The sequence below is a fragment of the Aquarana catesbeiana genome, linkage group LG01, assembly GCF_042186555.1.
Source record: "Aquarana catesbeiana isolate 2022-GZ linkage group LG01, ASM4218655v1, whole genome shotgun sequence".
Lineage (NCBI taxonomy): Eukaryota > Metazoa > Chordata > Amphibia > Anura > Ranidae > Aquarana > Aquarana catesbeiana.
This window is the reverse complement of record NC_133324.1, coordinates 261,842,094-261,855,718: the sequence shown is the minus strand read 5'-3', so window position 1 is coordinate 261,855,718 and position 13,625 is coordinate 261,842,094. Positions and strand designations below refer to the sequence as shown.

At 43.0% G+C, this 13,625-nt stretch overlaps 1 protein-coding gene across 1 annotated transcript in view; it reads left to right on the top strand.

The window, feature by feature from the left end:
• STX2 (syntaxin 2) overlaps nt 1-13,625 on the top strand; it is an 82,822-nt gene that overhangs the window by 41,527 nt on the left and 27,670 nt on the right. Inside the window, exons 4-5 of the mRNA XM_073628283.1 lie at nt 5,912-5,986; nt 8,289-8,362. Coding sequence (XP_073484384.1) covers nt 5,912-5,986; nt 8,289-8,362 — 149 coding nt within the window. The remainder of the gene's footprint in view (nt 1-5,911; nt 5,987-8,288; nt 8,363-13,625) is intronic.

The window sequence follows — 13,625 nt, the reverse complement described above, 5'->3', positions numbered from 1 at the left end:
GTACAGGTACGTGGTTTTGTGCAGCCAGGCCGCCCTGGCATAGTATATGTACGGTGGGCAGTCTGGAAGCAGTTAATACCTGTTCTAGAGTGGGTTGGGATACCCACAAACGCATTCAATGCTCTTGTCAGTGCATTGACTGTTTTTGACTTCTGGGTAATCCTTGTTTTTTTCCTAAACCTTAAGCCAACCATAGGCTGATTAAAATTTAGCCGGTTCAGCAGGAACCAGCTGAAACTTGATTCATCTATGGGCAGGGTGGCTGTACTGAAATGTATCTATCATTCGACACCAGTACCACCCACCTGTCTGTCTGGGTTTTTTTTTTTTTTTTTTCACGATCACTGCAGGGGTCAGAATATAATAGGCGCAGCAGGAGGGATTCCTCTTTTAGCACAGATTGTGTTGATGGGGGGGGGGGGTGTGTCAAGCAGTTTTTTCCCTTCAACCCATAGTTGAAGGAAAGAAAATTGCATAATGTATAGCCTGCCTTACGTAGGAGCTACATAAATAGCCAGTTATCCCAGACTTTAGAATTATTTGCTTACACCCTCCCAACAAATATGATGATCCCATAACCAAGAGAGTCGGTCCATAGAGGATTACTTTATTTACACAGTGGTTTAGACAATTGTTTGACCACATGTGAGACAGGAATAATGACCCCCTGAACCTTCTTCAAACACCTGGCCTGTTCTAACATTCTTGCATTTCTATGTTTATAGGTCTATATGTATTATTACCTAGTGTGTATTCAAACATTATATACTCCCAGTTTTATGTACAAAAAAAATACAATTTACTGTGGGAAGACTAGTTTGCATTACTCTATGTTAAGATAAATATCAGCAGGAGGTAATGCTACTTCCAACCCCTAAAGAAAAAAATCATGGCAGTCTTTGGAATGCTAAATGGAAGTATTCATCTTGGTAAAAATTTACAGTGCCAACTGCCAAACATACGGTAAATGACTATAACAATATCCGTTATCAGTGTGGCACAACCAATAAAGTTTCAGAAAAAAAAAAAAAAAATCATTATAGTGGAAAAAGTAAGGCTTTAATGAAGATAATTTAGTTTAATCAGTTCATGTTTAGCTTTGTGTTTTGCTGCCTTCTTTCAGCTCCTAATGTATAATGTGCAGAGGTAATGCATTGACTTGTCATGTGGAACAACTGCTCTGGCTGTTCCTTTGTCCACTTCAATTTGCTGAAACAGGAATTCTTTCTGTTCCAGCTTTTTTTTTTTTTTTTTTTGTGATATGGTGGTGCTTCCTAGTCCAGTTTAAAATGAACAAACATGGTTCTCTGAAATACATTTAATTTGCTGTGCTGTTAAAGTGTCAAAATGTAATTTAAAATTTCAATTATTTCTATCCTACTCATATTAATCTGCATGATCTTGAAGTGTGTAAACTTACTTTGTGAGGCATCCAACACATTTACTTGAATTCTGTGACAAGTATTCACTATGCCTTTTGAGTAGGCACTGTGTCGCAGAGCCTCCCTTCTGAACGTGCTGGGAGGAGGAGCTTTAGGAGGCGGAGTCTAGGAATCACTGCATGCATACAGCAAAGTACCGTAGGGGGAGGAAGTAGTCTTTTTACTTTTAATTTTTTTAAACAAAAGAGAAGCTGCAACGCATGGAAGGAATCCAGGAAGTTGTGGAAAGAGATAACCAGCAGGCAGACAGACGGTGCTCACAGCATGAAAGGAGATTTTTCAAGTAAGGTTATTTTGGATTGTCAGAAATAACGATTGTTTTTATTGCTATTACAATTCTGATGTTATAAAATAAAAGTGTATGCTGTGACAATAGAACTTAAATTCTGCTCTAATTAAAGTACCGACTTGGGACAAAACTGGACATGCCTTAGTAGCCAGCGTAGTATAAAAGAAAAATTACAGCTGGAACAGTTTTCAGTTTCCTCTGGGACCAAGCACATTTTCCGGCTATTAAAAGATATCCAGTGACACCCAATGTGTGGATCAATGTGGGGGGTGAGTGGAATTGTGCTAATTATTCTTGCTTCTAGAACCCTTTGTATGTATATTCAGCTGTTAAGGGCATACCTTGCTTCTTCTGTCTCTGCTTTCTCCCTGTGGTCACAGCATATATTTTTAATTTATATAAAAGCAATAGTTATTTTTGACAATCCTAAACTTACTTAAAGAAATACTCGTGAGTTGTTATTAATGTTATTACTGGTATTCATATAGTACCTGACAATGTTTTGCAGCGCTTTACATATATATATATATATATATATATATATATATATATATATATATATATATATAGTGCATTTATATCAGTCCCTGCCCTCAAGGAGCTTACAGTCTAAGGTCCCTAACTCACATTCATACATACACATACTAGGGTCAATTTAGACCAGAGCCAATTAACCTACCAGCATGTCTTTAAAAGGAGAGGAAACCAGAGTACCTGAAGGAAACATATGAAAACATAGGGAGAACATGCAAACTCCACGCAGATAGTGTCATTGAAAACCCTTCTGCCTGTCTGTTGCCCATCTATTTCCACAACTTCCTGGATTCCCTGCCAATGCTGGGCTACATATCTCATGGTACCTGAATTTTCAGTTTACCTAAATTTAATTTGGTATTAGCCTCTTGACGTCTACTGTAAAGCAAATCTAAGAGTGGGAAAGTGAGAAGCAGCACAACGAGCCAAACAGGTGTGCTGCAGTTAGAGGATCATACTGAGGGAGCAGGGTAATAGACGGATGAGCTCATCGGTGCACTGCTTCTCTTTTCACTGCCCAGTCATAGTTTGTGGGTGAAGATGATACCTGTAAGTAAAAGTAAAACTGCAGTGAAGAAATGGTTTTCTCCCCTGCTAAACAGTGCTGTATGACAGAGCTTTGTATATCTCCAGACTTGATCGACAAAAGTACACATTTTTTCATACGTAAAACCCCTTTCATTGTATTTCATCTGTATATTTGGCTGTTAGTCTGGCACTAGGCTTTAACCACTTGACCACTAGGCACTTAAACCCCCTTCCTAACCAGACCAATTTTCAGCTTTCAGTGCTCTCACATTTTGAATGACAATTACTCAGTCGGGCAACAACCCATATGAATTTTTTGTCCTTTTTTTTTACACAAATAGAGCTTTCTTTTGGTGGTATTTGATCACCACTGGGTTTTTTTATTTTTTGCGCTATAAATGAAAAAAGACCGAAAAAATTGTAAAAAAAAAAAAAAAAGCATTTTTCTTTGTTTCGGTTATAACATTTTGCAAATTAGTCATTTTTCTTCATAAATTTTGGCCAAAATTTATACTGCTACTTATCTTTGGTAAAAATAACCCAAAATCAGTGTGTATTATTTGGTCTGTGTGAAAGCTATGGTGCCAATCACTGAAAATTGATCTCACCTGATCACACCTCATGCACTGACGGCCTATCTCATTTCTTGAGACACTAACAAGCCAGAAAAGTACAAATACCCCTAAATGACCCCTTTTTGGAAAGTAGACAATCCAAGGTATTTAGTAAGGGGCATTGTGAGTTTTTTGAAGTTGTAATTGTTTTCCACAATTCTTTGCAACATGAAGATTTTTTTTTTCTTTTTTTTTTCCACAGAATTGTCATATTAACAGGTTATTTCTCTCACACAGCATATGCATACCACAAATTATACCCCGAAACACATTCTACTACTCCTCCTGAGTATGGCGATGCCACACGTGTGAGACTTTTACACAGCGTGGCCACATACAGAGGCCCAACATGCAGGGAGCAACCTCGGGCATCTAGGGACATAAATTACACATTTTATTTTTTGACTACATCTTACACTTTTGAAGGCCCTGGAGCACCAGGACAATAGAAACGTCCATAAAATGACCCCATTTTGGAATGTAAACACCCCAACGTATATTCTTTAAGGCATAATGAGTCTTTTGAACATGTCAATTTTTTTTCCATAAGTTTTTTGAAAACGTGGAAAGAAAATGAAAACAAATTTTTTTTTTTTTTTTTTTTTTTTTTTTTTTTTACAGAAAGTTGTCCATTTATAAGATATTTCTAACACACAGCATGTACATAGCAAAAATGACACCCCAAAATACATTCTGCTACTCCTCCTGAGCATGGTAATACCACATGTGGGAGACTTTTCCACAGCCTGGCCACATACAGAGGCCCAACATGCAGGGAGCACCACCAGGGACATACATTTCAAATCTAATTTGACTACGTATTACACTTTTGTGAGACACTGATGGGCGCTGTAGTGACAAGGATGCAGCATGGATGTGGCACGGATGGCGCACAGATGAGCCAGGGATGGATGGAGCACAAATAAGCCAGGGATAAATGGATGGAGCATGGATGAGCACAGACAGATGGAGCATGGATGAGCACGGATAGCGCACAGATGAGCCAGGGATGGATGGAGCACGGATGAGCCAGGGATGGATGGAGCATGGATGAGCACAGATGAGCCAGGGATGGATGGAGCACGGATGAGCCAGGGATGGATGGGGCATGGATGAGCCAGGGATGGATGGGGCATGGATGAGCCAGGGATGGATGGGGCATGGATGAGCCAGGGATGGAGCACGGATTGAGCATGGATGAGCCAGGGAATGCAATGGAGCACGGGTTGAGCAAGCATGAGCACGGATGGTGCACGGATGAGCCAGCGGTGGATGGAGCATGGATGAGCAAGGGATATATGGAGCATGGATTGGCACATGTGAGGTATGTATGAGCATAGATGGGCACATGTGAGGCATGGATGGGCACATGTGAGGCATGGCTGAGCCAGGAATGGATGAATTGATGGGCAAAGATCAGCACTGTGGGCTCTCCAGAGACAGCCCACAGCGCTGCTGCACCTGGCTCCCTCCTTTCTTCGCACACTGTACTAATCGGTGCAAGGAGAGCAGCTGCACTGGACAAACTCCGGTTTGTTGACAAGTGATCGCTCCGTCATTGGCCCTTTACCCTGTTCCGTGACGCGCTGGGTCCACGGGAGCACGATTCTGTGAGGATGTCCATGGACGCCCTCCCAGAATTAGCCGACCGAGCTGTAGCTGTCTTTCGGCTATGGACCTGTCCGCATGTGGTTAAAGCTTCAAGCCGAGTAAAGCTGAGCGCTGCTCAGCAAAACCGAGTTGGGCTGCTCAGCTATTTGCAGGAAGTCTTGTGTTTTTATAAATGAATATAAGGCTTCCCCTGATTGGTTAAGGTGGAAATCATGACATCTGCCACCTCATTGCCTCAGCCAATAAGAGGCTGGTGTTCATTCAGAAAATACAATGGCTAAGCAGCATTCAGCCCGACTTGATTTTGTTCCAGGTATTGGTATGGAAAGTTCTTGTTGCAGAGCTGGAAGACAGCTCTGTATACTTTATATAGCTGATGCCACATACAGTTTATACAAGGCCCACATCCATTGCATCAATTGGGGAAGTAAATAATGTGTTATGACCAGCTTGGTTCAAATCAGCTTCTTAAACTTCACTAAAACCTGGAAACCTGGCCATCCCTGCATTTGGAACTACGTGTGGAGCCATCAAATTAGTAAATACTGTTAAAAAGAAAACCGTGAGGTACGCTACAGTAATTAAATTATGTGGGGCAAGCCTCCTCCTTCTATGCTATGGAATGTTATGTTCTTTTATATAGGAAATTAGGGTTAAACGTCCATTTCTTGTGACTTGTTCTAAAGGTGGTGTAAATAAAATGCATCATACTTCCTGATTTCCTTTGTAAGCTAGTATGTTTCACTCCAGGCAACATAACCATGTTAAGACATAAGGTCAGAAGTACTAGTAATTGATTTACTTCTGCTAAAATTAAGTTTAACTCTTTATCTTGTCCTCAGTCTTTTTAAATTGCTTCTACTTTTGGATATATAATATACTTTTAATTGCAGAAACCAAGGATGACCTTGAAAGTCTTAACAAAGAAATCAAGAATATCGCCAACAAAGTTCGGACAAAATTAAAGTGTAAGGTATTCTATTGTTTACAAAATGGTGTAATTGGTCCCTTTTTGGCTATAGCATTTTTGGTCCAATTAAATGGAAATGAAACTGAAAAGCATAATGAAATCTGTCATTCGAGTCGAGCAGAATGGGAACCATCTCTGCTTTTTCTTCATACAGTTCCAGCAACATTGTGTAATAGAATAGATGTCATATGTTAAACTACCCCAAAAATGCACACATGTGAATGAGGACACTGCAGGGATCCCTCATCACATGCCTTAGAAAGGTTTCCTGGTCCTGAAACATTGTCTTTTATATGCAATCATGTAATAAAGAACAGCTTTGTGCTTTGAAACATGCTTGTTATTCTGATGACCTACAGTATCTTATTCATGCTCTATATCATGACCAGCTTTGATTCATTGCAGTACCCTCTTAACCCTATAGATGGTACTAGTATGGGGTGCGAAAGGAATATACTGTATTTTGCAAACAAAACTACAGTTTTAGTTTTGTAGAATTGTGCAGACAAAAAGCAACAGCCCGTGCCAAAAATACGGACAGAGGTGACTTTCTGTTATGCTGTGGAAGGTGCAGAATGCTGTCCCTGCCACGAATGCTGTCGTGCCAATCCTTCTAAATCATTCATGTGACTCCCACCACCATTCATAAATGCACTTACCTCCACGTTTGACCTGTTAATCCCAGGTCAAACCACGCTTTCCCCACATAGGGGTGCAAAACCAAGCTCCTTTGTAATCCTCCTACTTGTTCCCTTTTTGTTCCTTGGATGTCACCAACTCATTCACGATTTAGGTGTATGGTCCTTTAAATCCATGATAATGGCACTATGGGCAAACACGCGCAACACAGGATAATCTCATAGTGTAGTACATTAAAACCAATCTGTTTTTTAAAAGGTATTGCACTTGTATGAAGGCAAAAAATAGCTTGTATTACAGACAGTAGGGCCTGCGGCTCCCGTGTTACTGCTTCCTGTGTCAATGGCCGCAGCAGGATATGGGAGCGCGCCTGCACGAGTGCCCTGAGGGAAAGCGGCTCACCAACGGGGCACTCGAGAAGAGGAGGAGCCAGGAGTGCTGCTGAGGGACCCCAGAAGTGGAGGATCAAAACCAACTGCACAGAGGAGGTAAGTATTGCATGTTTGTTGTGTTTTTTTTTTTGTTAAACGAACCTTTACATATCCTTTAAATCAGTAGAATACCGCAGCAATAACAAAAATTAAAATTGCACCCCGGGAAGTTTAAGTCCTAATGTGCTAGTATGCACCTCATACTAGCACATTATGCAGACTTACCTTAAAATTAAACTTTTCAGTGCGCACTGTAGGCGCTTCCATCCTCACCCGGTCTAACATCCGGGTTTGCGGGCTTCGGCAGTGTGAATAGCTGAGAAGTGATGACGTCACTCCCATGAATGCGCATGGAAGTCACTGTTTACGGCACAGGGCTCCAAAAGAACAGCATGGGCATACCATTCCTTCAGAGCACATGCGCCAATGACTGTCTGCTTGTAAAGTAAATATCTCCTAAACAGTGCACATTTAGGAGATATTTACTGTACCTATAGGTAAGCCTTATTATGGGCTTAACTATAGGTAAACTTCAATCTAGGGAGTTTACGCCGACTTTAATACATATACTAACTATCCTTTGTAAAAAAAGATGCATGTACTTACTATTTTCAGGCTGCTTCGGTTTGGTCATGTGATCTGGCTCCCCTGTGTCAGTCAGCGGCAGCTGCAAGGGAGTGGAGAAACTGCTGAAATCTGCTGCACCATGGGAAACTCTAGGGGATGTTATCACTCCCTGCATGCATAGCCATTGTCAGGCGCTTTCTCCATTGCCCTGCAGCCACCACTGTGTGACACAGGGGATCAAGTGACTCGACCGGAACAGGCTGAAAATAGGTAAGTATATACAACTTCTTTTCTTTGCCAACTTGTTTTTTTTTAAGGTACAGGTTTTAGGGCTAGCATTCTGATTACCAAGTGAGACACTGATCTGAAAACATGTATGTAGACTGGGGGTTTGGTTTTTTTCTGATTCCAACCTTGTTCTAGCCATAATCGAGATGCCTAGACTCACAGGTTCACTTTAAATACATGTCTTCTCTTGGTCACCACAGCATTTGGCCTCACTTGATGTTCGTTTTAAAAGTGGGAAAGATTCTTACTGTCAAAAAAAAAAGTGGGAAAGATTTTTAGTGTAGATTTGAGTTTTCAACAGGTAATGTCACATTTGTTACATGTTTTATGATAACGCCATTTTCACGTTTCTTGTATCACTTCTTTTTCTTATAGCTATTGAGCAAACTATTGACCATGATGATAATGCCAACAGATCCTCTGTGAATTTAAGAATAAGGAAGACTCAGGTAAGGCTTACACATAACTTGACAACATTTTATTTTGTTTCCCCATTTATGTTTGAGCAGTACTTGTGTGGCTGTGACCTTCACCACTGTCTTTGAGATGATCTTTTAACACACGCACAAACACAGTGGAAAGATTGTTCTGGGGAGACTTTATAAGACTTTTTATGCAGAGGATTGTGACAAATGAAGCACAATTTATAGCTGATTGATGTTGGCACAAGTTAGCCCGAGATTACCTTTAAAATGATCCAGCAGAAATGCCTGGATGGTGTTTTTAAATTTCGACAATGAAAGAAATGAGGGGGCCACTAAGGGCTGTATTTTATTCAACATGATGCTGATATATGTGTATGCACAGCAAGAAAGATGACCTGGTTGATTTATTAAAGGTACGTAGGCAGTTCACTTTGCAAGGGAATTTTTACCTAACTTGCTGAATGTGGAGAAGATTCACTATGCAAAGAAAACTTAATCATGTGCAAGAAAAATAAAAGTAATTATGCTTGAATATGATTTTGATGATGGAAGTCAGCAGAGCTTCACCTCATTCACTAAGCTCTGGGGAAAATTCCCCTGGAAAGTAAGCCGCTTTTTTGTGCCTAGTAGATCAAACACAAATTATATTTAAAATGCTCTATCAGAAGTGCTAAGGGATCAATAGATTAATCACACGTCAGTAAGATAATCCAAAACGCATACTATTACACATCCAAACACATGTCTGTCTAACTGTATTAGAACTTAAGCCAAAGCTTTTCTTTTCTATTTTGTACTATTTAGGACAAGAAGAGAGAGTAAGGCTGACCATAGACGGTACAAATTCTTTTCTGCAGCCACGGGTTGCCAAGTAGAGAAGACAGTGATTATCACTAGCAGCTATAGCAGCTGCTTGCGATAATCTGAAGCAAATCTGGCATGCTGATTGTACCAAGGGCATCGATCAACTTGATACATTCAGCCGGCCGGTTTCTGCTGAACCAGCCAACATTCGAACCGTGTATGGCTGGCCTAAATCTCCCCAGTGTGAACACAAATAGCAATAAAAACCTGATAGGCATTGTAACCCCTCACCACTCTTTTAGAAAAAACACTTGTTTCTCTAAGCGTCTTCCAGGACAGCCATGAGACCTAGGGCTCCTCCTACCAGGACAGGAAACACGTTAACCCCCACCAGATAAAAGGGTGGTCCTCCAGGCCCCTTGTCAGTATTATTGTTTCCTCTGGACGGGGGTAACATGTTTCCTGGAACTGGTTCCCCGAAGTCTCCTGAGCCTGGCTCCTGTGGCGTTGGGGTGGTAGTCCTACCTTCTTCTTGGGTCCCAGAGTGGCACATCCGCCAGGGGAGTAGGTTTTTGGCTGCTGTCCCTGCTTCTCAGTGCATGGGGACTGTCTGAGCTCCTGCCCGCGAGCCGCGTGGCGGCAGTGGGCTTGTTTTCCCTGCTAAACAGCTTAGCTGGAGTGTGCAGTGGAAAAGAAGCCACGCGCGTGGAGGGGTGGAACTTGTGTTCCAAGCTGGCCCACAGGAAGTACCCAGCGGGGTCACTTCCAGGGCATGTGATGTTCTCAGCGGGCACCGAAGACGCTAGTTCCAGTCTCTAAACAGCACAAACAGGGAGGCTGGTGGTTTTTAAAAACAGTGACCCCAGCAGAGGCTGCGGACCACTACAGGGACAGGATGGACTCCCCTGCGATACCTGCACAGGCAGCAGAAGCAGGTTCTAACACCAGCACCTCACAGGTAAGCCTGAAGTGTATTTTACTTGCACATCCTGTGAGTGTTCTCCCCCTTGTAACCAGTAGGGACTAGGTGAAGGGGGGACATTTTCCTTTTCTACTGCACGGGGTGTTATGGAGTGTATGTGGCGTAAAATTTATTGGGGTCATTTGCTCTCTTGCAGGCCAAGACTCAGGACAAGGCCCAAGCGCAGCCACCAAAAAGGAAATGTGCGGTTTGCTTAAAAAAATTGAGCTCCTCATGGATCAAAGCAGTTTGCCGCACCTGTATAGACAGCCTAGTTAAGGATAACCGGTTGTCTCCTGTCAGAAAATGCTGACTTCTGTTAGAGATGAGCTTATGTTTATGTTTAGCTCACTTAAAACTCTAATTGACAAGATTCAAGTCCTGTCAGAGGGTCCATCTCCAGTTAGGACTTCAGCCGGTCCTAGCGCCCCACAGCAGAGTGCTGCGGAGAGTGAAGACTCAGAGGCTGAAGCCAGATCTGCCCATTCTTCTCCGGAAGAATCAGGGTCAGATACGTGGCCCAGGGATAGAAAATCCGCAAGGGGCTCGGGGTATAAGTTATCATTGGAAGATGTAGATGACTTATTAAAGGCTATCTATACGACACTTGATATAGAAGAGGAGAAGGTACAATTGTATAAACATGACCTTATCTACAAGGGTTTGCATAGGAAAAAGGCTAGATACTATCAAGCTGGGGTGGGAAAATCCAGAGAGGAAACCTTTCTTTTCCGGTAACCTAAAAAAAGGTTTCTATTTGAAGAGGACACAGCGCAGCCATGGAACAAAAATCCTAAGTTAGACGCACCTCTCTCAAAAGTTTAAAAAAACTGGGACCTAGCGTTTGACGATATTGGCACGCTTAGGGATTCCATGGATAACAGAGGAGATATCCTTCACAGAGCCTGGGACCATTGGTAATCTTGAACCAGCTCTGGCCTCCACTTGTGTAGCCAGAAATTTAGAAGTATGGTTGACACAAATATAAACACATTTGTTGGCAGGTACCTCTAGGGAGCAGATTCTGAAATCTTTCCCTCTCCTCTTTCGTGCAGTGGGGTTTTTGGCCTATTCTTCCGTAGAGTCGGTAAGAATGACAGCTAGTACCTCAGCCTTAGTGAATTCGGCCAGAAGAAGCCTATGGCTTAAAACCTGGTCAGGCGACGCTGCCTCAAAGTTGCACCTATGTGGTCTTCCCTTGACAGGCGATCATCTGTTTGGCCCAGGTCTGCAAGAGGCGCTGGAACGCACGGCCGATAGAAAAAAGGCCTTTCCAGAGCATAAGAAAAAGCTGACAGCCAGAAAAAAATGTTGTGGCCAAAGTAGGCAGCAAGGTCCTAGAGAAAGGGACAATAGGCCTAAAAACATTGGACAGGGCACAAGGGCAGAGGTAGAGGGGGCCTCTTGTTTAACCCTCCTCAACAACCCGCCAAGCCAGAGTGACTCGTGTCTCCCAGTGGAAGGAAGATTGAGGGCCTTTCTCCCACAGCAGTCTCCTCAAGTCCATTCATCCTGGACCTAGTGACCAATGGGTACAGGCTGGAATTTTCTTGCCAGCCACCAGAGTGATTATTTGTCACCTTCCCTCCCCAAGATCGGGTAAAAACGAGGGCCCTGGTTCTCCAATTTGGAGACTTGTTAGATCAAAAGGTCCTGATCCCGGTTCGCCAGTTGGATCAGGGCAAAGGATTTTATTCCCATATATTTGTCATCAGAAAGTGTCAGGAAAATATTGGATTATCCTGAACCTCCGGTCTCTAAACCGTTCGATCAGGTACAAGCACTTTCGTATGGAGATGGTGTTCTCAATAAAAAAAACCTGCTTTACCCAAACTGCTTCATGGCCACTTTGGATTTGAGGGATGCCTATCTGCACATCCCTATTCATCCAGCATTCCAAAGATTCTTGAGACTAGCGGTCAAGATGGGAACAGAGATTTGGCACTTTCAGTTTCAAGCAGTCCCCTTTGGTCTGTCTACAGCCCCATGCATTTTTAGAAAGGTTTTGGGGGAGGCGCTGGCTCCGCTAAGGTTAAAGGCGATAACTATTATCCCTTACCTGGACGACCTAGTGGTGGCGGAGTCGTACCAAAAGTTATTAGCAGATCTTCAGACTGTACAGGACTTCCTTCAGTCTCTAGGCTGGTTAATAAACAAAGAGAAGTCTTCCTTAATTCTGGCCCAGAAAGTGTCATATCTGGGGTACGAATTTTGCTCAGTAGGCCAAAAAGTTTTTCTCCCGCAGGAGAAAGTCTCAAGAATGATGCAAACAATGTCAGCCTTACAGACCAATCAGTCGGTCTCTCTGAGAGAGGTTTCAAGAGCAGTGGGTCTGATGACCCCTTGCTTTCCCGCAGTGCCATGGGCAAGATTTCACCAACGCCCATTAGAGCTGTTTCTACTTAGAAACTGGGGACGGAGATGCAAGTTACCTGGAATCAAGGGTCTTGTTACCCTCCAGGGTAAAAAGAAGCTTGTGGTGGTGGTGGTGGAGGAGGATGCACCTAACAAGAGGTCCACCATGGTCCATTCCTATATCCCAGAGGATCACAACGGATGTGAGTTCCTGGAGATGGGTAGCCCACCTTAGCAACACAATGGCACAGGGAGAATGGTCCTCAAGGGAAGCAAGGGGAGCTTTATCGAATCAGAGGGAGCGTCTAGGGGTTCAGAGAACCTTGCAGGCATTTCAGACGGAAATCCAGGGACACAATCTCCAGTTTCTATACAATAAAATCGCTACCCTTGCGTACCTCAACAAACAGGCAGGTACGAGGAGTCGGATGCTTCAATCTATTGCCCAGGAGATTTTATCATGGGAAGAAGGGAATCTAGCCTTAATTACAGCAGTGCACCTGAAGGGGACAAAAAACTGTCTGGCAGATTATCTCAGCCACTACCGGGTAAGTCGAGACAATTGGTCCCTTCATCACGAAATCTTTGTGGGTCTCACCGACAAATGGGGATGTCCCAAAGCAGACCTGTTCGCAGATCAGAACAATCGCAAGACAGAGAAGTTCTTTTCTCTGAACCCAGCGGATCGATCATTGGATCGATGCTCTGGCAAATCCGTGGCAATTCGGCCTCTGTTGCGCCTTCCCACTGACCATGCTAATTCCGGAAGTTTCTTCTAGAAGTAACAGCTCTCATCCTAATAGCCCCTTTGTGGCTCAAGAGGCCATGGTTTTCCCTGTTACAGACTCTGGTCTCAGAGCCTCCACTGAGTCTTCTAAAGAGAGAAGACTTATTATCGCAAGGTCCGGTGTCGCACCCACAGGTGATTTCCTTAAGCTTGACGGCCTGGTGTCTGAAGAAAAGATACTAAGCGCCCAGGGGTTCTCTGACAAAGTAGTCAAGACCCTGATATATTGCAGAAAACTAGTCACTAGAGCCATATATTCCAAGGTTTGGAAGAAATTTAACTTGTGGTTATCTGAAAATCAAAGATTAACTCATGATGTTCCTTCAATTTTGGAATTTTTTCGAGAGGGTGTCGACAATGGTCTTTCAGTTAGTACTTTA